This window comes from Equus quagga, chromosome 5 (assembly GCF_021613505.1).
Source record: "Equus quagga isolate Etosha38 chromosome 5, UCLA_HA_Equagga_1.0, whole genome shotgun sequence".
Taxonomy (NCBI): domain Eukaryota; kingdom Metazoa; phylum Chordata; class Mammalia; order Perissodactyla; family Equidae; genus Equus; species Equus quagga.
This window is the reverse complement of record NC_060271.1, coordinates 86,558,198-86,583,878: the sequence shown is the minus strand read 5'-3', so window position 1 is coordinate 86,583,878 and position 25,681 is coordinate 86,558,198. Positions and strand designations below refer to the sequence as shown.

At 35.2% G+C, this 25,681-nt stretch overlaps 1 protein-coding gene across 1 annotated transcript in view; it reads right to left on the bottom strand.

Annotated features, from left to right (window-relative positions):
* Nucleotides 1–548: 548 nt before the first annotated feature.
* Nucleotides 549–25,681, bottom strand: part of WDPCP (WD repeat containing planar cell polarity effector) — a 369,564-nt gene continuing 344,431 nt past the window's right edge. The window contains exons 18-19 of the mRNA XM_046661836.1: nucleotides 9,501–9,532; nucleotides 549–643 (exon numbers count right to left, since the gene is read on the bottom strand). Of these exons, the coding sequence (XP_046517792.1) occupies nucleotides 596–643; nucleotides 9,501–9,532 (80 nt within the window). The 3' untranslated portion in view covers nucleotides 549–595. The remainder of the gene's footprint in view (nucleotides 644–9,500; nucleotides 9,533–25,681) is intronic.

Genomic DNA, 25,681 nt, shown 5'->3' with positions numbered 1-25,681 from the left:
TGAATGATAGTTATGACAGAAAGAGTAATATAAGCAGCAATTTGCGGTGTCTGTCATAATTCCACATTAGAAGAATGAGTTTCGATCATTCCCAAGTCTAAGAATTTCTTCCACACAATATGCCAATGTACAGGAAAGACATCATAGATATAAACTACACAATTTATTACCTAAATTTGCTATGACCAAAGTCACTGATAGGGAACAAGAGGTATGCTCCATACCTAGAAACTCTTTTCAACAAGCAACCCCAAGTTAGCTTCTCTAAAATTGATCTACTAAGGTTGAATAGAGCGCTGGAATTCTTTCCCTCAGCTTTTGTCATTAGCACAGATCCCTCCCTGAATCTTCCCTAGAGCTAGCTAGGCCTCTAGTGGTTTCATTTCTTTTGTTTTTTTATTGTGGTGAAATATGCATAACAGAAAAAATTTACCATTTTAATCATTCATGAATTTTCTAATTTGTTTTTTCTTCATTGTGGTTTATTCTTGACTATCTTCGTTAAAATCTGTTTAAGTGTGTTTTTCAAAATAGTTTTGGAGAAAGTGGGCAGGAATCTTTCTCAAGTGGACCACATCCATCAGAGAACAGTCCACTAAACTGCAGGGCACCTGAGGTTGCTAAAAATCACTGTGAAGATGGTCTGTAAAATTTAAAAGTGAGGAGGAATTACTTAAGCAGTTGTGGAATTATCTTCTTATTGGAGGGAAAAAATTGTCAGAGCATTTTTTGTTTTCCCAAAGACTAATATACACTGTTCTTCAAATGGTAGTTACTTCAAGTTAAGACATCGTAACATAATTCTCTTTTCATATTTTTCCACAAAAGAGAAAGTAAACAGGGAAAATTGAAGGACAGACTTTTTCTTGAGGAGTTTTAAACAAGCAATAATGTATACTATTAGAGAAAACTGTAGCTACTGTAGTAACAAAGGTTTTGACAGCAAGCTAATTCAAAGCATTAGAGAACTTTACACCTGGATCTCTCTATCTATTCCCCAGAGGATTTTACCCAAGGAATTTCTTAGAAGTAAAGTGCATATTTTGATGTGGCCTAGAGCTAGGTCATGGTTAAAATAAGCAGTGTTTAAAAATAATGTCACTTCTTACTTTAACCATAAACTAGCTTTAGGCCTGAGCAGAATATGAACTTTAAGAAAATTGCTTGGCTAAAAGTCCCCTGGGGATTGATGAAGATAGATAGATAGATAATGTATAAAAAGATGGATAAAATATATATTATGTATAATATATATACACACACACTCATATAGAGGAACATTTAAGATTTGTGCATTTCATTCTATGTACATTTTATGGAGGGAGGGGAAGGACTGTAAACAAATATTAAGCTCTAATTAATGATGTGTATGCTAAAGTAACTAAGGGAGTGACGTGTCTGGATGTCTGTAGCTTACTTTGAAATATGTCAGAATATAAATGGATTGATAGAAGCACTGGTCGATGGATAGAAACATAAAGCAATTATTGTAAAACATTAATCCTAAGTCTAGGTAGGGTGTATGTGCATGTTTAGTGTACATTTCTTAGAACATTTCTGTTTATTTGAAATTTTTCATAATAAGATGTTGGAAAAAATAGTGTTAATGAAAAGGTACCTAAGTCTACATAGGTCTGGTTTGGTTCAATCAATATTTATTGACACCTACAGTATACCAAGTGACACAACAGGTATTTATATAACTGTCAACCGACTCAGACTCTCTCGGTGCGGAGTAGCAGGAGATTAAATTGAAGAGGAAGGCATAGGTTAGGCAGTGGTTTTTAGCATAAGAAAAAAAAATGAAATTAAAATCCTTTCATCTTAATTTTAAATTGGAAATATCAGTTAAAACTCATGGGTTTCCTTTTAAAATATACCGTAATAAGGAACTTGGACTTTATTCTCTGGGGTTTTAGGCAGGGGAATGAGAGGTAGATCAGTCTCACAGCTTTATGGAGGCTAGATTTGAGGTAGTGGTGAGGATCGACTAAAGACAAGGATATCAGTTAGGAAACAGTATTCCAGGTGCAGATGATTAAGAGCTGAGTTACAGTGAGGCAAGATTCTAGAAATATTTAGGAGCAATAATCAATAAAACTTGATGATTGGTTTGATTCGTTGTGAGTGGGTTATAGGGAAATCAAGAATAACAAATACTATATAAGACAAGGAGCAAGTTTGGGGCTGGTAGGTAAAATGATGAGTTTTGTTTTGGATTTGTTATGTTTTGGATTATGTTAAAGTAACCAGACTAGGCCAAGGAGGAGTCACTCATGCTAGGCCTCAGGGCAGCAAACCAAAACTGAACTAAGTTTCTCTCTTACCTCTCCCAGAAAAGGAGGGCCTGGGTCAACCATCAGCGCTTGCCTGCTCAGCACAAATTACCTAACTGGCGTTCCAAGACTTCCCTTTGCTCCATATAAGGAAAGTAACCATGCTTTAATCAATCAGCAAATGCCCAGTATAACTTCCTTGTTTCTCCTCACTTTGGTCTATAAAGATCTCTCACCTTGTACAGCTCTTGGAGCTCCTTTCTCTCTGCTAGATTGGATGCTGCCTGATTCATAAATCATTGAATAAAAGCTTTCTCGGTCAGTAAATGGTCTGTGGAAAATTTTCTTTTAACAGGTATTATCTAGTCAAAGAGATGTTTATTCTTTTATTTGTACCTATGTTATTTGACAAATACAGAATACAGAATTCCGTGCCTGCTGCTAATGATAAGATGGTGAGCAAAATGGGCACAAATACTGCCTTAAAGAAACTTACTAAGTCTAGTGGGAGAGACAATTAAACTAAAAGGTATAATAAAAAGTAATATTTATGGTGATAGGCAAAGCACAAGACACTATGGAACTTCACAGAAAGGACAACTAACTTAGTGTGGCAATGGCTTGCAGGAGCAGGATATATCAGTTTGAAACTTGGGACAGAGCCTTGGCTAGAGATACCAATTGATGTCTTTCTGCTGTTGATTCCTGAGAACTGGTAGAATTGTCAATGGATAATATATAGAATTGTTAAAGAAAAGGCTAGAGGCAAGTAAAAGGAGTCATACAAGGAGATAGAAATGAAATAGCAAGGTAGAAGAACTTATACCTTTTATAATGATATAATGGAAGGTATAATGGACGCTAAATGTTTCAAGATGAAGAGCATAGTCAGCAGTGTTAAATAGTATAGAGAGTTCTGATGAGTTAAATACTAATAATTATCCTTTGGATTTGACAATTTGGAGGTCATTGGTGACTAAGTGGAAGCAGTTTCAACGAAGTGATGTTTAGTTAAAAAAAGAAGTTAATATCTTTAGGGGACTAGATTTTTAGAATAAGAAAAAAGCTACAAGAAAAAAAAAATGAAATCAAACTCCCTTCATCTTAATTTTAAATTGGAAATATCAGTTGAAACTCATGTCGGGGCTGGCCCCGTGGCCGAGTGGTTAAGTTCGCATGCTCTGCTGCAGGCGGCCCAGTGTTTCGTTGGTTCGAATCCTGGGCGCGGACATGGCACCGCTCATCAAACCACGCTGAGGCAGTGTCCCACATGCCCACAACTAGAAGGACCCACAATGAAGAATATACAACTATGTACTGGGGGCTTTGGGGAGAAAAAAGAAAAAAATCTTAAAAAAAAAAACTCATGTCTTTTTCTTTTAAAAAATACATATTTGCATCCACCAAAAAAGTCTAAAAGCTATAACCCTAGAGAAAATAGTAGATTTTAGGTCTAGGCAGGGAATATGTAAGATGAGTCTGGGATATCTTACATCATTAAAGTAAGGCAGCTGCCAAAGACTAATTGGGTCATATCAAAAGGGCAGAGGAGTCAACGTGAAGGAAGACAATTGATACATCAAAAATGATAATCACTACAGAGGACTGAAACACATCAAGCGTCTAAAAATCCAGGAGTTCTTAAAAGATTTTAAACACACACAGATACACACACAAATACACACTCTGTCTCTCTCATTGGGTCTGTGGAGGCTGCTGGGCACCAACTCATTACTCTGAACCAGGGGTCAGCAAACTATGGCCTATGGCCCAGTTCACCCTCCATTGTTCTAAGACCTGTGTGCTAAGAAGATGTTTTTACATTTTTAAATAATTGGAAAAAATGAAAAGAAGACTAATACTTTATAACGTAAAAATTGAATTAAATTCAAATTTTAAGTGTTCATAAAGTTTTATTGGAACATAACTGCCCTTATTCATGTGAGTATTATCTATAGTTGCTTATTTGCTACAATGACAGAGTAGAGGAGTGTGACAGAGACCACATGGTCTGCAAAGGCTAAAATATTCACTGTCTGGCCCTTTACAGAAAAAGTTTGCTAATCCCTGCTCTGAACATTGATAAATAGAAGGAAAGAATCAAGCATTTATCCTGCCTTTTATAAACTTCCTTTTATGGAAACCAAATAGTTGATGAGGGAAAAATTTTGTTACAGAAGAATTGCATGTAATAAATACAGAAGAAATGATAGAATTAGAAAATCCCTATTTTTGAAACCCCAATGAAAAAGATGGATAGGCAGTGGTCACCAATGGATTCTAAAACCACCGAGTGAAAGGCTGATGGGGAATTTTTAAGTGGAAGAATCAAGAATTTAACTGAATCCATTGGTCAGTTAGCGTCACGAAAAGTTGGGGCAACCAAATATTTATGTACCTCATGATGTGATGTAAAAAATTGCCTAAAAAGCTGCATTTTAATTTAACCAAGAAAATGGATCTAAAGACTAGTGTACAGTCGTGTGCTGTATAACAATGTTTTGGTCAACAACGGACTGCATATATGATGGTGGTTCCATAAGATTAGTACCATATAGGGGCTGGCTCAGTGGTGCCTTGCTTCGGCGGCCTGGGGTTCAGATCCTGGGCGCAGACCTACATGCCACTCATCAAGCCATGCGGTGGCAGTGTTCCACATACAAAATAGAGGAAGATTGGCACAGATGTTAGCTCAGTGACAATCTTCCTCAAGCAAAAAGAGGAAGATTGGCAATGGATGGTTAGCTCAGCGTGCATCTTCCTCACCAAAAAAAAAAAAAAAAGGTTAGTATCATATAACTTAGGTGTGTAGTAGGCTATACCATGTAGGTTTGTGTAAGAACACTCTATGATGTTTGCACAATGATGAAGTTGCCTAATGACACATTTCTCGGAGTGTATTTCTGTCCTTAAGTGACCATGACTATATGGGAAATAATGGGACAGAAGAACAAGTTAAATGAGGAATCTGTCAACCAAACCCAGAATGTGGGGCATTATATAGAATAAATGGCCTGGTTTCTCTGAGAATGAACTATGTAAAGAAAGGGATTCTGTTAGAGAATAAAAGAAACTTAAGGGACATGACAAATGCAGTCATAGACTATGTTTGGAACCTACTTTGAACAAATCCACTGTAAAAACACATTTTTTGAGACTTCTGATGAAATTCAAATACAGACTTCTCACTTACCTGTTTTTACTATGAGCTGTTTCCTGTCATTGACTCATGATTTCTGCTGAGTGCCAGGCCTGGGAACCATAGCCACCATTATCTTAAACATGCCTAAGCAACTTTCACTATTGCCTATTTACCTCAAAGATGTCTGAAATTGTAAGACAAGAAACAGCTTAGAGTACAAATACAAAATACCTAAGTAAAACACACAGAATACAAATGATGTATGTTTTTAAAATAAATGCCATTCATTATAATCGTGGCATGGGAATTTGATAGTTAAATCTAAAAATTTCACAGAATAATACCTAGGTCTATTTGTATAGTTGAGGACTTAGAATTAGGTAGATCAGGGCTGAGTCATTTGCTGATCTATATGTTGATAATTTAGGTCTGTTGTGTTATTTCTTGAGTGAAACAAATCTGTTCAGTTTACTATGACAATCTTTCTAAATAATATATATCTATGGAACCTGACTAATTATATAATCAACTTTAAATTTGGGCATGCCGTGCTTGGCATGTTTGGCCATTTTTAGGCTTTGCTTATCTAAGTTAGAGTTAAGCTCTAACTTAGAATAGGAGTATACTATTTCTTTATATGTTTAGAATAACTTCATTTTAATTCTGGGCTTACATGTAATTGACAACACAAAAAAAGGAATCCAAATGGATTAGACAAATGCAAAAGGCAAAAACTTTAATAACAGAATATCCGTGTAATATTGGGAGGAGGGAAGGATATCTGAAACAAGACATAAAAACATTCCATGAAGGGAAATAGTGGTACATTCTTATCTTTAATGTAGTTGAATTTCTCTTCATCAACCATAAAGACAGGGAAGAGACATGCAACAAACAGGGAGAAGTTATCTGTAACAATGACAAAGGATTGGTTGCCAGAATATATAAAGAACTCCTACAAATCAGTGAGAAAAAGGCAAAGAACCTGATGGATAGATAGGGAATAGGAAACCTGAGGGAAAGATAAGAGTAGGCATGTCTCAAAAGAGGAAATATAAATGACCAAAAACATATGAACATATGTTCAACCGTATTATTAATCAGGTAAGTGCAAATTAAAGCCTCAGTGAGAAGCTATTTCACAGCTATGAGGAACAGCAAAATTTTGTAAATATGAATATTAAAACTAAGTGTTAGCAAGATTGTGGAGCAATGGAAACTCTTAGCTAGTAGGAATGTAAATTGGTAAAACAACTTTGGGAAAAATTTGGAATTATTTATTAAAATTAAAGATGTGCATTGCCTGTGACCAGAAATTCTATTCCTAAGTATATACCCTAGTGATGTGTAGAAAAATGTTGACAGCAGCACTGTTTGTAACAGAAAAAGCTAGAAACAGTGTAAATGTCCATCAACAGTAGAGTAGATGAATAAATTACAATATTCAGTGGAATATAATAGGCAGTGAAAATAAATATACACATCAGTATTTCAGAAACATAGTATTGAGTGAAAACGTAACAAAAAGAATGCACAGTGTTTCTGTTTATATGAAGTACAGAAATAAGTAAAACCAAATATTACAGGGTTTTTTTGTTTGTTTTTCTGAGAAAGATTCACCCTGAGCTAACATCTATGCCAGATCTTCTTCTGTGTTATATGTGGGTCGCCACCACAGCATGGCTGCCAACAAGTGGTGTAGCTATGCACCCGGGAACTGAACCTAGGCCACTGAAGTGCAGTGCAGCCGAACTTAACCACTAGGCCACAGGGCTGGCCCAACTAAATATTATGTTTTTTAGGGATATAACCATAAATGGGGAGATCATAAAGACAAGCAGAGGAGTGATTAACACAGACTTAGGACTGTGAGAGTCGGTGGAGGGAGGGGAATGTAATTGGGGAGGGGCACTCAGGAAGCTTAAAAAGTACTGGTAATGTTAATGATTATCTCTGGATGATGGGATTATAGGTGATTTTTATTTTCTTGTTTTCTGGCTTTCCATATTTCTATATGTGTGGTTTTTAGAGAGGCAGAGTTGTGTAGGAGTTTCTCTAGAGCAGTGCTTCTCAACGGGGTGATTTTGCCATCCCCTCCCCCAAGGTAACATTTGGCAATGTCTGGAGACATTTGGTTGTCACAGTTGGGGTGGGAGAGCTACTGGGATCTAATAGGTAGAGGGCGGGGATGCTGCTAAACATCCTACAATGTACAAGATGGCCCCCCCAAAACAAAGAATTAGCAGCCCAAAATGTCATTAGCTCTTAGATTGAGAAACCGTCGTCTAGATTGAGAAACTCTGGTCTAGAGCCAGACTATTTGGGTTTGAATTCCAGCTGTGCACCTTACAAACTCTGTGACTGTGGGGAAGTTACTTAACCTCCGTGTCTGCTTCTTTGTCTATAAGATTGGGCTGATAGTAGTATTCACTTCATAGAATTAACTGAATCAAAACATTTAAAGTACTGAGATCAGTGCCAGTCATTTAATGAGCACTTGATAAATATTAGTGTGAATTATTTTATTTTAAAATTTTTCTTGTTGAATATATTCAGTTGATTAAAGCTGATAAATAGTTGATAAAGAGAAATATTTTGAAAACATAGTTATATTAAAACTATACAAAGACACAAAATCATATTTTAAAATGTAGCATGTGAAAATTTTGAATGAGAAAGACCTTTGCAAGCAATAATGACAGGCTATTATAATCTGTATCTTATGTGCACTTAATAACAATTCCTAAACAAGAAACCAGAGAGCTGAACATAAAGTATGTTTGAATTAGTGCTAATCTGAACTTAAGCTGTATTAATATCTGAACCCAAAGACTTGTGGCCTAATAATTAGGTTATAGTAGCCATTCTATACTTTAGTACAGAAACTGATGTTTTTCCTATTCTGTATAACAACCACTTCAGGAAGATCCTTGGGAAGTCAATTTCTTGATTAGATCTCATATTATCTTTGTGTATCCAAGAGAATGTGTTTGTAAAGTTTTGATAGGATGCAGTTTTTTTCTTTAACAAGTATTCTAAAAAATAAGCTCTTTAAAAATACATAAAATTTATGATTGTTTCTTTTAGCAAATTAAATGCAGATTGTTATGCATTGTACATTCAACTGTAATATAGAATATTTCCCTCTAAGCAAATCTAGAATTTAAAAAAAATTTATTTTCAATTTAGATATATCCATAAAGAAGTAGGTTGAAGCAATAATGTTAATAATTACTACCATTAGGATAGTTCCATATAATTAACAAGGTCCTCCCACATACATGGTCACAACAGAGGTTCATAAAAATCCTGTGGGGTATGTGGAATTATCTCTATTTTACACACGAAGAAGTTGAGGCTTACAGAGAGATGAAGTGATTTTTCCAAAGTTATAATGCCAGCAATTGTGGAACTGTCATTCAAACTCAAGTCTCATAATGAATCAGTTACTGTGATAATGAATCAGTTACTACGATAATCCACTGTGGGCTTTCAGTAAAATTATGAGGCTTTCTCTGACTTATACCTAACCTTTTCGAAATTGGCATAACAGGACATTGATAGCTCCTCTCAAAATGAACTTAGATGTGATGTCAGTGGCAGGATATGGAGAGGGACCCCACATGCATTTCTTACAAAAATTATACATAGATGTAATAAAAGTGAATTGGATAAATCATCATTTTAAACCTTTTATTTTTAAGCTTATACTTTTGGGTAATTTCAAACATATACCAGAGTAGAGAGAATGGTATATGTAAACTGCTATATTACCCATCACCCACCCATCATCACCTCATGGTGACTTTAATTCATCTATATTCCTTCCGGTTTCTCCCCACTGGATTGTTTTGAGGCAAATTCCAGATATATACTTTGATTTGTACATGTTCCACTATGCACAATTTTATTTTTCAAAAATAACTAATAATAATTACAACTTTGAAATACTGAAAAGCCGAATAGTTGTCTAGAAAGATGTTTCCAGTTTCATCTTTTCCTGAGTTCAAAATAATCACACAGTATGCTTCTCTCTTGAAATTTAAATGTCTAATAATAAACAGTAAGAGAAAGTGTTTTACCTGTCCTGTGCAGTCTTCTCTTATTTCTCCTTCTAAAATAAAAGATCACAACACTAATTATTTTAAAATCTGATAAAGGATCTTACTAAAAGTTAACAGAACCTTTTAATAGCCTCACTAAAAAGTGAAATACCTAAAATAATCATAACAAATTAAAATACTGAAGACTCTAGAGAAAGCAATAACCAAACTTCAAAATGGTATGAAAGTACCAATTATTCTCATATGTACGTGTTATGGCTAATACCTGCACTGAAATCAAATGAGTAGACTATACCTGTGTTGTTCCTTCTGTTCTTAAAGTGATGCCTTACAACTTGCATGGCAAGTGAGTTTAATGCAAGTACCAATTCTGGTTGATTAGTGGTGGTTACCTAGGGAACTGTGTTGAGAAGTTTTGTGAGGCCTCTTTTTTTGCTCAGTGGGAAAGAATACTGTGTTTGATTAGTGGATTATTTGCTCTCATAGCAGCGATATACCTGCTGACCCTGGCTTAGTACATCAAAATGACGATTTTAAAAGAGGCATCCTTACTTAAATTTATACGCCATTAGGCTGAGAGAAAAGATGTGTTATTACTGCCACAATCTAATTTCTCGTTACTGGCAGATATTAGGTAGACATTAATTTACATATGTACATCCTTGAAACAAGTAATTGTGTAGAATTTTGATATTTGTAAATCCCAATTATGTTTCTCTTCCCTTATAGTACTTGCTGCATGCATGCATATACCACTCATTGGGCACTATGCTTACGTTAACTTACATTATTTAAATCCCAATTATGTTTCTCTTCCCTTATAGTACTTGCTGCATGCATGCATATACCACTCATTGGGCACTATGCTTACGTTAACTTACATTATTTATTTCCTTTATTTATTTAGTCTACCTTCCCCAGTAGATTGTAAGTTTTCTAAAGCTCATTGGCAGCTTCTTATTCTTCCTTGTAGTCCTAGCACCAAGAAATGCCTTGATGATGATTATAGTTCTAAAAAATACATATTACTTGTATGTCATTAACTCTAAATTACTTGCTATCTTGGGGTATTTTTGTATAGACTGGGATGTTTTATTTCGCTATGTATTTAAGATTTCATAACATTTCTAATACGAAATTGAGCCATGCTGTGAAATCTGGATCGTAATGCTTTCATAGGCCATCTTGACTTTTTAAAATAATAGATTGGTTCTTGCCTTTAGGTAGATAAAAGTTTAAATCCTATAGTAAGAAGGTTATTCTCTTCTGGAAGAACTCTAGGAGTGTAAAATTAACACTCTCTCTCAGAAACTGTTTCAACATTTTGTCTTCCCTGTAGTCAATAAATTATTCTTAAGACTAAACAAAACTGAAACAAAACAAATTACCCTGCTTTAATTACGTCATGTTTTTTAAACTCTTCCGTAAACCATAAAAACAGCCCAAGGGGGCCAGCCTGGTAGTGTAGTGGTTAAGTTCGTGTGCTCCGCTTTGGTGGCCTGGGGTTCGTGGGTCTGGGTCCTGGGTGAGGACCTACACACCACCTATCAAGCCATGCTGTGGCAGCATCCCACGTATGAAAAAATAAAGACTGGCACAGATGTTAGCTCAGGGACAATCTTCCTCAAGCAAAAGAGGAGCATTGGCAATGGTTATTAGTTCAGGGCCAATCTTCCTCACCAAAACCCTCCCAAAACAGCCCAGGGTATTGTGTGTGGGTTTTTTCCCCCCTGAAGATTGGCACCTGAGCAAACAAGTGTTGCTGATCTTTTTTTTTTTTTTCTGCTTTTTCTCCCCAAATCCCTCCAGTACATAGTTGCATATTTTTTAGTTGTGGGTCCTTCTAGTTGTGGCATGTGGGATGCTGCCTCAGCGTGGCCTGATGAGTGGTGCCATGTCGGTGCCCAGGATCCAAACCAGTGAAACCCTGGGCCGCTGAAGCAGAGCGCGTGAACTTAACCACTCAGCCATGGGCCGGCCCCCTGTGTGGTTTTAAATGGTAATTATTATCTGTGTAATCTTGACATTTTTGAGCGAAACAACTTTATTTTTCAAAACTTTTTACAATAGACACGTAAGTTTCACCTTGTTAGTCATTGTCAGTCTTCCTTGAATCCATGCCATGTTTTTCCTTTAACAGAAAGTTAACTTCTACAGCAGAAGAGTTAAGATCTATGATCTAGATTCTAGATGGACATCTAAAGATATCGGTGTAATGAAGAGATTGCTTCTGACTCTGGTATGTTACAGTCTTTTAAATATATATCACTTCTGTTCATTTTTCTCATAAAAGCCAGTGTTACTACTTCATTTAGTTTCTTATAAACTATGACAGTCTCCACTCCTTGACTATATTTATCTTAGTCCAGATGAGGAACCCACATTATGTAAAGGGCCACATAGTAAATATTTTAGGCTTTGCAGACCAAGAGGCAAAATTGAAGATATTATGTACGCACTTGTATAACAAGAGAGAAAAATTCTACAATTTTTTATTGATGAAATTCAAACTATAATAATAATAAAGGACAGTTTTTTAAAATACACATCTACGAATGGAATAGGGGATAGCATTTCATTTAATTGGAGTTCAAAGTTAGTGTTCTCTCTTGTCAAACTCAGCTGCAAATGTTCATCTGTTAATGCTGATCTCTCAGAGATTTTATGTATTTCACATTTAAAAATGCTCTTTCGAACAGATAAGTACTATCAAATACTGATATCAATCCATGGCAGCATCTTATCTTATATAATTCTATTAGATTTTTCTCTTGATGTTTGCCTTTAAGCATGTCATTGCATTGCAGATTAATCTCTTCCAATTCCAGGTTATGTGGAAGCTCCTCAGTTGCACAGTTGATGGATTTTGAAACATGGAAATTGCATTTGCATTTGCATCCAGGTCTAAAAAGCACTTCTGGAATTGGGAGACCAGTTGTTCCAGTTTTCTGGGACTGAGTAGTTTCCCAGGATTTTGGACTTAAAGTGCTAAAACTGGGACAGTTGTTTACCCTAGGTGGAACTTAGTTTGAGATCGGAAAATATATCTACTTCAAATTTGTGTAGGAATATAGATCTCATTTCTTGTTTTAACTCTTGGCATTAATTGTGATTCAAACAACATTAGTTAACATCGAAATGACTTTACTTCAGTTAAAATTTCACATATAATAACTGCTTTGCCTTGTAATTTTAGGTCAAATTCTTTAAGAAACGTTATCAAGTTTGCAGCAAAACCTAATTTCCAAAGCCATTAAGTTTGCTAATAGTGGTCAATGATGGTTCTTCTCTTTCAGAAAAATTTCAGTCTCAGCACTGAGCTAAAGCAGTCACAATAAAATTTTAGCACTGCTGTTTTTAACTTCTGACTGGTAGGGCAAATCAGGATATTCAGCTTCTATTTTTGATGAAAATTCACAAAACTGACAATGGTACCCACTGATTGAATAATAAGTATAATTAATAACGATAAGATTGAAATACCTTAAATTTTTGCAAGCTTTTGTAAATTTATCTTTTTCTCCTCTACATATTTTATCATCATTATTTGTAAAATATCTTAGCAGATTCCACTTTAGCTTGTACTGAATTAGTGTTTTCTCAACTTCTTTGAAGATATTCTTGCCTGAAATTGTTTCACACAGGCTAGTCATGGAAGCTGATTCTTCAGTTACTCCAAACTTGGCATTGACTCCTCAAATAAAAAGCAGCAATCGAACAATATCCATAATATCTGTCGACAAAAGAAAACTACTTGAAATCATTTTCCTTGTCTTGTTTTATAATCAACGATTAGTGTTGCTCCGAATATCCTCAACTTTTTGAGCATCTGTCCTTGCTGAGTGGCCAATAGTCTTAGACAGGTTTATTTTCTCTGGACACATTTCTTTAGCTGCTACACTCAAACATGATTTAATTAATTTGCCATCAGTGAACAGCTTTCCTTGCTTGGCTAACAAGCCACTCAGAAATTTACTTTGGTCATACCTTCATGTTCATTTTTTATTTTTGTGAAGAAATTTCCTGTGATGAGACTAAATTTTCTAATTTTTTTGACCATTGTTTACCTGTGGGCAGGGGACTCTGTGATGAGTCCTTTGTCTGGTAATATTGATGTATATTAGATTCTTTTCAGCATAGCTATAGGGTCATTGCATAATGAACACAGTGCTTTGCCATCTAGTTCAATAACAAAACAGTTCACACTCTACTGTGCCTCAAAAGTGTGGCATTTGAAGTACAGTTTTCTTTTCTTATTTTGATACGATGAGCATACACTGGTAATAAAAATAAAATAAAAAGTGTGGTGTGGCAGTATGTGTGACACTTGAAATGTTGTGGCTTCGTAACTACATCACTGTATTTTTCAGTGTGCCAAGCAGCCATGCAAAGTGCTACTTAGTTCTGCCATTGTAGCATGAAAACAGCCATAAATGATATGTAAAAGAATGAACATGGCTGTGCTCCAATAAAACTTTATTTATAGACATTGAAATTGAATTTCATATAATTTTTGTGTGTCACGAAATATTGTTGTTCTTTTCATTTTTTCCAAATCATTTAAAAATGTAAAAACCATTCTAGCTTGTGGGCTCCACAAAAACAGGTGGCAGTCAGGTCGTGGCCCATGGGCTACATAGGTGGATCTCTAGGCCAGATAGCCTTGTTCCAAACTATGGAATTATTACTCCTAGTTTTTTAACCCTTACATACATTTCTATCAATTTTCCCCTTTCCATGTCGTTTTAAAATTTATTTCTAATTAAATAAACAAACTGTGATGATTCTTTAAAAAGAGGATAGCTAACTTTAGCATAGCACCTAAAGCATTTAGCAGAATGCCTGGCAAAATGTAAATGCTCAATGATTGTTTGTTTTACTATTTTTATTGAGGTAACATTGATTTATAATATTATGTAAATTTCATGTGGACATCATTATATTTTGACTTCTGTATAGACTACATCGTGTTCACCACCAAAAGTATAGTTGCCATCCATCACTGTATAAATGTGCCCTTTTACCCCTTTCACCTTCCCCCATCCCCCTTCCCCTCTGGTAACCACCAATCTGTTCTCTGTATATATGTGTTTGTTTGGTGTTGTTTTATCTTCCACATATGAGTGAAATCATATGGTATTTGGCTTTCTCTGTCTGATTTATTTTGCTTAGCATAATACCCTCGAGGTTTATCCATGTTGTTGCAAATGGCAAGATTTAATATTTTTTATGGCCGAGTAGTATTCCATTGGGTGTGTGTGTGTGTATACACACACCCCATATATATATATATACACACCACATCTTCTTTATCCATTGTTCTGTTGATGGGCACTTGGGTTGTTTCCAAGTCTTGGCTATTGTGAATAATGCTTCAGTGAACATAGGGGGTGCATATATCTTTTCGAATTAGTGTTTTCATGTTCTTTGGATAAATACCCAGAAGTAGAATAGCTAGATCATATGGTAGTTCCAGTTTTGATCTTTTGAGGAATCTGCATACTGTTTTCCATAGTGGCTGCACCGTTTTACATTCTCACCAGCATGTATGAGGGTACCCTTTTCTCTACATCCTCTCCAACACTTGTTATTTCTTGTCTTTTTAATAATAACCATTCTCACAGGTATGAGATGATAGCACATTGTGGTTTTGATTTGCATTTCCCTAATAATTAGTGATGTTGAACATCTTTTCATGTGCCTGTTGGCCATCCGTGTATCTTCTTTGGAAAAATGTTCAGATCCTCTGTCCATTTTTAAATTGTTTTTTGTTGTTGTTGGTTTATATGAATTCTTTATATTTTTTAGATATTAACCCCTTGTCAGATATATGATTTACAAATATCTTCTCCCAAATGGCAGGTTGTCTTTTTGTTTTGTTGATGGTTTCCTTTGCTGTGCGGAAGCTTTTTAGCTTGATGTAGTCCCATTTGTTTATTTTTGCTTTTATTTCCCTGGCCTGAAGAGGCATATTCAAAAGGATACTGCTAAGACCAATGTCAAAGAGCATACTGCCTATGTTTTCTTCTAGGAGTTTTGTGGTTTGAGGTCTTACATTCACGTCTTTAATCCATTTTGAGTTAATTTTTATGTGTGGTGTAAGATGGGGGTCTATTTTCATTCTTTTGCATATGGCTGTCCAGTTTTCCCAATACCATTTATTGAAGAAATTTTCCTTTCTCCATTGTATGTTCTTGGCTTCTTTGTCAAAAATTAGTAGTCCATAACTGTGCGGGTTTATTTCTGGGCTCTGAATTCTGTTCTGTTGATCTGTGTCTGTTTTTCTGCCAGTACCATGCTGTTTTGATTACTGCAGCTTTGTAGTATTCTTTGAAATCAGGGAGTATGATGACTCCAGCTTTGTTCTTTTTTCTCAGGATTGCTTTGGCTATTTGGGGTCTTTTGTTGTTCATATAAATTTTAGGATTCTTTGTTCTGTTTCTGTAAAAAATGTCATTGGGACTTCGATAGAGATTGCGTTGAATCTGTAGATTGCTTTAGGTGGTATGGACATTTTAACTATGTTAATTCTTCCAATCCACAAACATGGAATATCTTTCCATTCCTTGGTGTCTTCTTTGATTTCTTTGAACAATGTTTTATAGTTTTCAGTGTATAAGCCTTTCACTTCTTTGGGTAAATTTATTCCTAGGTATTTTATTCTTTTTGTTGCAGTTGTACATGGGTTTATTCTTGATTTCTCTTTCTGCTATTTTGTTGTTAGTGTATAGGAATGCAACTGACTTTTGTAAGTTGATTTTGTACTCTGCAAATTTATTGTATTCATTTATTATTTCTGATAGTTTTTGGGTGGATTCTTAAGGGTTTTTCTATGTATATAATCATGTCGTCTGCAAATAGTGACAATTTTTCTTCTTCCTTCCAATTTGAATCCCTTTTATTTCCTTTTCTTGCTGAATTGCTCTGGCTAGGACTTCCAATACTATGTTGAATAAGAGAGGCAAAAGTGGTCATCCTTGTCTTGTTCCTGTTCTTAAAGGGATAGCTTTCAGTTTTTCACCATCGAGTATGATGTTAGGTGTCGGTTTGTCATATATGGCCTTTATTATGTTGAGGCACTTTCCTTCTATACCCATTTTATTCCGAGTTTTTATCATAAATAGATGCTGAATCTTATCAAATGCTTTCTCTGCATCTATTGAAATGATCATGTGATTTTTATTCATTTTGTTAATGTATATCATGTTGATTGATTTGTGGATGTAGAACCATCTTTGTATCTCTGGAATAAATCCCACTTGATCATGGTGTATGATTTATTTAATGTATTGTTTTTATTTTTAAGGTATTAATGTTTAACTTTTAATGTATTGTATTCGGTTTGCTAATATTTTGCTGAATTTTTGCATGTAGCTTCATCAGCAGTATTGGCCTGTAATTTTCTCTTTTTGTGTTGTCGTTGTCTGGTTTTGATATCAGAGTAATGCTAGCCTTGTAAAATGAGTTAGGAACTGTCCTCTCTTCTTCATCTCTTTGGAAGAATTTGAGAAGGATAAATATTAAATCTTCTTTGAACATTGTAGAATTCACCAGGGCAGCAGCCTGGTCGTGGACTTTTGTTTTTTGGGAGGTTTTTGATTACTGTTTCAATCTCCTTAATAGTGATCAGTCTATTCAGAGTCTCTATTTCTTCTTGATTCAGTTTTGGAAGGTTGTATGATTCTAAGAATTTATACCTTTCTTCCAGATTATTTCAATTTGTTGGCATATAGCTTTTACTAGTATTCTCTTGTAATCCTTTGTATTTCTATGGTATCCATTGTAATTTCTCCTCTTTTGTTTCTAATTTTATTTATTTGAGACTTCTCTCATTTTTCTTTGTGAGTCTAGCTAAAGGTTTGTCAATTTTGTTTATCTTTTCAAAAAACCTGCTCTTTGTTTCATTGATCCTTTCTGTTGTCTTTTTAGTCTCTATTTCATTTATTACCACTCTGATTTTTATCTCCTTCCTTCTACTGATTTGGGGCTTCATTTTTTCTTTTTTCTAGCTCCTTTAAGTGTAATATTAGATTGTTTAAGATTTTTCTTGTTTCTTGAGGTATGTCTGTATTGCTATAAACTTCCCTTAGTGCCACTTTTGCTGTATCCCATAGATTTTGGTCTGTTGTATTTTCATTTTCATTTGTCTCCATGTATTTTTTGATTTCTCATTTGATTTGTTTGTTGACCCAGTAGTTGTTCAGTAGCATTTTGTTTCATCTTCACATATTGGTGACTTTTCTAGCTTTCTTCTGGCAGTTGATTTCTAGTTTCATACTGTTGTGGAAAAGATGCTTGATATGATTTCAGTCTTCTTAAATTCATTGGGACTTGTTTTGTCTCCTAAGATGTGATCTGTCCTGGAGAAGGTTCTATGTGTATTCAAAAAGAATGTGTATGCTATAGTTTTTGGATGGAATGTTCTGTATATATCTATTAAGTCCCATCTGGTCTAATGTGTCATTAAAGACCAATGTTTCCTTATTGATCTTCTGCCTGGATGATCTATCTGTTGATGTAAGTGGGGTATTACAGCCTCCTACTATTATTGTGTTACTGTCAATTTCTCATCTTATGTCTGTTAATATTTGCTTTATGTATTTAGGTGCTTCTATGTTGGGTGTATAGATATTTATAAGTGTTATATCCTCTTGTTGGATTGTTCCCTTCATAATTATTTAGTTCCCTTCTATGACTCTTGTTACAGTTTTTGTTTTAAAGCTTACTCTGTCTGATGTGAGTATTGTTACCCTGGCTTTCTTTTCATTTTCCATTTGCATGAAATATCTTTTTCCTTCTCTTCATTTTCAGTTTGTGAGTGTCTTTAGGTTTGAAGTATGTCTCTTGTAAGTGGGTCTTGTGTTTTTATCCCTTCAGCTACCCTATATCTTTAGATTGGAGGATTTAGTCTATTTACATTTAAAGTAATTGTTGAGGGGCTGGCCCCATTGCCGAGTGGTTAAGTTCGCTTGCTCCACTTTGGCAGCCCAGGGTTTCACCGGTTTGGGTCCTGGGCACGGACATGGCACGGCTTGTCAGGCCATGCTGAGTTGGTGTCCCACATGCTACAACTAGAAGGACCCACAACTAAAAATAAACAACTATGTATTGTGGGGATTGGGGGAGAAAAAGCAGGAAAAAAAAGAAGATTGGCAACAGTTGTTAGCTCAGAAGCCAATCTTTAAAAAAAAAAAAGTAATTGTTGATAAGCATGTACATATTGCCATTCTGTTACTTTTTTTTCTAAATGTTTTTGTAGTTCTTTCTGTTCCTTTCTTGCTCTCTTTCTTTGTGATTGATGACTTTCTTTAGGGTTATGTTTGGGTTCCTTTCTTTTTATTTTTTATGTATTTATTGTAGGTACCATGAGGTTCATATATAATAACCTATGTAAATAGCAATCTATATTAAGTTGGTGGTCTCTTAAGATCGACCTCATACTAAAAGCCTTACAGTTTTACTCTTCCCATCATGTTTTATGTTTTTGACATATTTTATCTCTTTTAATTTTGTGTGTCTCTTAATCTATTATCATAGATATAGATGGTTTAGTACTTTTATCTTTTGACCTTCATACTAGCTTTATAGGTGGTTGATCTACTACCTTTACTATATATTTACCTTTACCAGTGATATTTGTTCTTTGATAATTTTCTTATTCCTGTTTGTGGCATTTTCTTTTTCACTTAAAGAAGTCCCTTTAAGATTTCTTGTAAGGCCAGTTTAGTGGTGATGAGCTCCTTTAGGTTTTGCTTGTCTGAAAAACTCTTTATCTCTCCTTCCATTCTAAATGACAACCTTGGCAGGTAGAGTACTCTTGGTTGTGGATTTTTTCCTTTCAGCACTTTAAATTTATCATGCCACTCCCTTCTAGCCTGTAAGATTTCTGCTGAGAAGTCAGCTGATAGTCTTATGGGGTTTCCTTTGTATATAACTTGTTGCTTTTCTCTTGCAGCTTTTAGGGTTCTCTCCTTATCTTTAATTCTTGTTTAAGATTAAAACACTTCCTAGCTTGTTTTCAAATACAGGACACAATCAAAAGCCTTTTAAAATTGAGGTATGTAGATTATAATTTATGTGGACTGTAATAGAAATAAATTGATATGATGAGAACTGCTTTCCAGAAAAACCTTGCTGGTTGTATCTTGGTCTCATTAGTTTTATAGGAAGGATGCTAAATTATTAATTTCTTTCAGTATCTGACCAAGAATACTGTCAGTGTTAAGTTGATCACTGTGATACTTTTTTGTAAAAAGAAATATTTGTGATCATTAGCCAGTGTCTTAAGTCCCTTATGGTGCATATCCATTAGGTTTTTTGACTTGAACACATCCAATGTTTCTGTTATTTCATCACAAATTTATTGCAGGAGCTTTCCCTCTCCCTAAATTCAATAAAGAGTTACTCTTAGACCAGTGCTACTCAAAATGTGGGAAGACCAATAATTGATCTGCAAGACTTTTTATTGTTGCTCTGTGAACAGTTTACTGTTTGTGATGAAAAAAAGAAAAATTTGAGAAAAAAGCAATTAGAAACTTTTTTGACAGTTTGGCAGGATAATTTTATGTATGTTTCATTTAGTAAAAATGTGACATTTTTATTTTTTAAATTTTAATACATTTAAAAAAATTGATGTAATTGACATATTATATTAGTATTAGGTGAACAACATAATGATTTGATATATGCTTATACAGGTATTGCAAAATGATGACCCCAATATGTCCAGTTAACATCCATCACCACAGAGTTAACAAATTTTTTCTTGTGATGAGTTTTTTAATATCTACTCTCTTAACAACTTTCAAGTATACAATACAGTATTATTGACTATAGTCACCATGCTGTACATTACATCCCTAGAACTTATTCATTTTATAACTGGAAGTTTGTACCTTTTGACCACCTTCACCCATTTCACCCACTCCCCAACACACCCCCCCAGCAGCCACCAATTTGTTCTTTGTATCTATGATTTGTGTTTGGTGTTGTGTGTGTGTGTGTTTTAAGATTCCACATATAAGTGACATCATATGGTATTTGTCTTTCTTTGTCTGGCTTATTTCACTCAGCATAATGCCTTCAAGGGCCATCCTTGTTGTCACAAATGGCAGGACTTCCTTCATTTTTATGGATAAACAATCCATTGTATCATCCGTTGACAGGCACTTAGGTTGTTTCCAAGCTTTGGCTATTGTGAATAATGCTGAGGTGAACAATAGGAGTATGTATATCTTTTTGAATTAGTGTTTTTGTGTTTGGATAAATACCCAGAAGTGGAGTAGCTGGATCATATGGTAATTCTAGTTTTAATTTTTTGAGAAGTCTCTGTACTGTTTTCCATAGTGGCCGCACCATTTTACATTCCCATGAGCAGTGTATGAGGGTTCCCTTTTTTCCACAGCCTTTCCAACACTTATTATTGTTTTGTCGTTTTAATAATAGCTATTCTGAAAGGTGTGAAGTGATATCTCATTTATACCACATTTTCCTTATCCATTCATCCATTGATGGACACTTAGGTTGTTTCCATGTCTTGGCTCTTATACATAATGCTGCAATGAAGATGGGGGTGCAGATATCTTTTCGAGTTAGTGTTCATTGCTTTGGATAAATACCCAGAAGTAGAATGGCTGGATCATATTACCATGTTTTATTTTTAATTTTTAAAGAAACCTCCATTCTGTTTTCCCTAGTAGCTATACCAATTTACATTCCCACCAATAGCATATCAGGGTTCCCTTTTGTCCTCATCCTTGCCAACGTTTGTTTTTCTTTGTAGTTTTGATAATAGCCGTCCTAAGCGATACGAGGTGATATCTCATTGTGATTTTGATTTACGTTTCCCTGATGATTAATTATGTTCAGCACCCTTTCATATACATGTTGGCCATTTGTATGTCTTTGGAAAAATGCCTATTCAGATCCTTTGTCCATTTTTTAATTGTGTTGTCTTTTTCTTTTGGGTTGTATGAGTTATTTATATATTTTGAATATTAACTCCTTATCTGATATATGTTCTAAATATTTTCTTTCATTCAGTAGGTTGCCTTTTCATTTTGTTGATGGTTTCTTTTGCTGGTCAGAAGCTTTTTAGTTTGATCTAATTCCACTTGCCTATTTTTGCTTTTGTTGCCTGTGCTTTTGGTGTCATATCCAAAAAAATATTGCCCAGACCAATGTCTAGTAGCTTTTCCTCTATGTTTTCTTTCTTTTATTTTTTGTGATGAAGATTGGCTCTGAGATTGGCAATATCTGTTGCCAATCTTCCTCTTTTTCTCGAGGAGTGTCCCTGAGTTAACATCTGTACCAATCTTCTTCTATTTTGTGGGACACCACCACAGCATGGCTTGATGAGTAGTATGTAGGTCTGTGCCCAGGATCTGAACCTCTGAAGCCCTGGCTGCTGAAGTGGAGCATGTGAACTTAACCACTACACCACCAGGCCAGTACCCCTCCACCCGCAACTATGTTTTCTTTTAAGAGTTCATTGTTTCAGGTTTTAAGTTTAGGTCTATAATCCATTTTCAGTTAAGTTTCTATATGGAGTGAGATAAGGGTCCAATTTATTTTTTATTTTTTATTGAGATCATAATAGTTAACATCAATGTGAGATTTCAGTTGTACATTATTTCTTGACGTCACCACATAAGTGCTCCCCTTCATTCCCCGTGCCCCCCACCCCCCCCCGGCAACCACCAAACTGTTTTCTTTGTCCAAGTACTTGTTTATATTCCACATATGAGTGAAATCATCTGGTGTTTGTCTTTCGCTTAAACTGGCTTATTTCACTTAGTATAATTCCCTCTAGGTCCTTCCATGTTATTGCAAATGGGATGAATTTTTCTTTTTTTCTGGCTGAGTAGTATTCCGTTGTATATATATATATATATACCACATCTTTATTCAGTCATCAGTTGCTTCCATGTCTTGGCTATTGTGAATAGTGCTGCAGTGAACATAGGGGTGCATACATTTCTTTGGATTGTTGATTTCAAATTGTTTGGGTAGATACCCAGTAGTGGGATAGCTGGGTCATATGGTAGTTCTATTTTTAGTTTTTTGAGGAATCTCCATACTGTTTTCCATAGTGGCTGCACCAGTTCGCATTCCCACTAGCAGTGTATGAGGGTTCCCTTCTCTCCACACCCCCTCCAACATTTGTTATTTTTAGTCTTAGTGATTATAGCCATTTTAACAGGCATAAGGTGGTATCTTAGTGTAGTTTTGATTTGCATTTCCCTCATGATTAGTGATGTTGAACATCTTTTCAGGTGTTTATTCACCATCTGTATATCTTCTTTGGAAAAATGTCTGTTCACACCCTCTGCCCACTTTTTGATTGGGTTGTTTGCTTTCTTATTGTTCAGCTGTGTGAGTTCCTTATATATTATGGAGATTAACCTCTTGTCAGATATATGATTTGCAAATATTTTTTCTCAATTGCTGGGTTGTCTCTTTGTTTTGATCCTAGTTTCTTTTGCGTTGCAGAAGCTCTTTAGTCTGATGAATTCTCATTTGTTTATTTTTTCTTTTGTTTCCCTTGTCTGAGAGGACATGGTATTTGAAAAGATTCTTTTTAGTGCAATGTCAAAGAGTGTACTACCAATATTATCTTCCAGGAGTTTTATAGTTTCAGGACGTATCTTCAAGTCTTTGATCCATTTTGAGTTTATTTTTGTGTTTGGCATGAGATAGTCGTCTACCTTCATTCTTTTGCATATGGCTGTCCAGTTTTCCCAACACCGTTATTGAAGAGACTATCTTTTCTTCATTGTATGCTCTTGGCACCTTTGTTGAAGATTAGCTCTGTGTAGATATGTGGCTTTATTTCTGGGCTTTCAGTTCTGTTCCATTGATCTGTGTGCCTGTTTTTGTACCAGTACCCTGCTATTTTGGTCACTATGACTTTGTAGTACATTTTGAAGTCAGGGATTGTGATACCTCCAGCTTTGTTCTTTTTTCTCGGGATTGCCTTAGCAATTCGGGGTCTTTGATTGCCCCATATGAATTTTAGTAGAAATTCTTCGCTCTATTTCCATGAAGAATGTCATTGGGATTCTGATAGCGATTGTGTTGAATCTGTAGATTGCTTTGGGTAATATGGATATTTTAACTATGTTTATTCTTCCAATCCATGAGCAAGGAATCTCTTTCCATCTCTTTAAGTCATTATCAGTTTCTCTCAGTAATGTCTTACAGTTTTCATTGTGTAAGTCCTTTACCTCCTTGGTTAAATTTATTCCTAAGTACTTTATTCTTTTAGTTGGAATTGCAAATGGAATTATATTCCTGAGTTCTCTTTCTGTAAGTTCGTTATTAGAATATAGAAAAGCAACTGATTTTTGTAAGTTGCTTCTGTACCCTGAGACTTTACTGTAGTAGTTAACTATTTCTATTAGTTTTCCAATGGATTTTTTTGGGTTTTCTATATATAAGATCATTTCGTCTGCAAACAATGAGAGTTTTACTTCTTTACTCCCTATTTGGATTCCTTTTATTCCTTTCTCTTGCCTAATTGCTGTGGCCCAAACCTTGAGTACTATGTTTAATAAGAGTGGTGATAGTGTGCATCTTGTCTTGTTCCTGTTCTCAGGGGGATGGTGCTCAGTTTCTGCCCACTGAGTATGATATTGGCTGTGGGTTTGTCATATATGGCCTTTATTATGTTGAAGTAATTTCCTTCTAGCCCCATTTTCTTAAGAGTTTTTATCATAAATGGCTGTTGGATCTTGTCAAATGCTTTCTCTACATGTATTGAGATGATCATGTAGTTTTTATTCCTCAGTTTGTTGATGTGGTGTATCACGTTGATTGATTTGTGGATGTCGAATCATCCCTGTGTTCCTGGTATGAATCCCACTTGATTGTGATGTATGATCCCTTTGATGTATTGCTGAATTTGGGTTGCCAAAACTTTGTTGAGAATTTTTGCATCTATGTTCATCAGTGATATTGGCCTGTAGTTCTCTTTTTTCGTGGTGTCCTTGTCAGGCTTTGGTATCAGAGTGATGTTGGCCTCATAGAATGTGTTGGGAAGTGTTCCATCCTCCCTAATTTTTTGGAATAGCTTGAAAAGGATGGGTATTAAATCCTCTCTGAAAGTTTGGTAGAATTTCCCAGGAAAGCTGTCTGGTCCTCCGGTTTTATTCTTTGAGATGTTTTTGATTGCTGTTTCAAAGTCTTTCCTTGTGATTGGTCTGTTCAGATTGTCTGTTTCTTCTTGACTCAGCTTTGGGAGGTTGTAAGAGTCCAAGAATTTATCTATTTCCTCTATGTTATCCATTTTGTTGGCATATAGTTTTTCACAGTATTCTCTTATAATCCGTTGTATTGCTGTGGAGTCTGTTGTTATTTCTCCTCTTTCATTTCTGATTTTGTTTATTTGAGCTTTCTCTCTTTTTTTTCTTTGTAAGTCTGGCTAGGGGTTTGTCAATTTTATTTATCTTCTCAAAGAACCAGCTCTTTGTTTCATTGATCCTTTCTACTGCCTTTTTTTATTTCAATAGCATTTATTTCTGCTCTGATTTTTATTATTTCTCTCATTCGGCTGACTTTGGGCTTTGTTTGTTTCTCTTTCTCTAATTCAGTTAGGTGTAGTTTAAGATTGCTTATTTGGGATTTTTCTTGTTTGTTGAGGTGTACCTGTATTGTGATGAATTTCCCTCTTAATACAGCTTTTGCTGCATCCCATATGAGTTGGTATGGCATGCTATCATTTTCATTTGTCTCCAGATATTTTTTGATTTCTTCTTTAATTTCTTCAATGATACATTGCTTGTTCAATAGCATATTGTTTAGTTTCCACATCTTTGTCCCTTTCTCAGCTTTTTTCTTGTAATTACTCTCTAGCTTTATAGCATTATGATTGGAGAAGATGCTTGTTATTATTTCAATTTTTTAAAATTTATAGAGGCTTGCCTTGTTTCCCAGCATGTGGTCTATCCTTGAGAATGTTCTGTGTGCACTTGAGAAGAATGTGTATTCTGCTGTTTTTGGATGGAGTGTTCTATATATGTCTATTAAGTCCAACTGTTTTAGCTTTGCATTTAATCCCACTGTTTCCTTGTTGATTTTCTGTCTGGATGATCTGTCCAGTGATGTGAGTGGGGTGTTGAGGTCCCCTACTATTATTATGTTATTTTTAATATCTTCTTTTAGGTTTGTTAATAGTTGCTTTATGAACTTTGGTGCTCCTG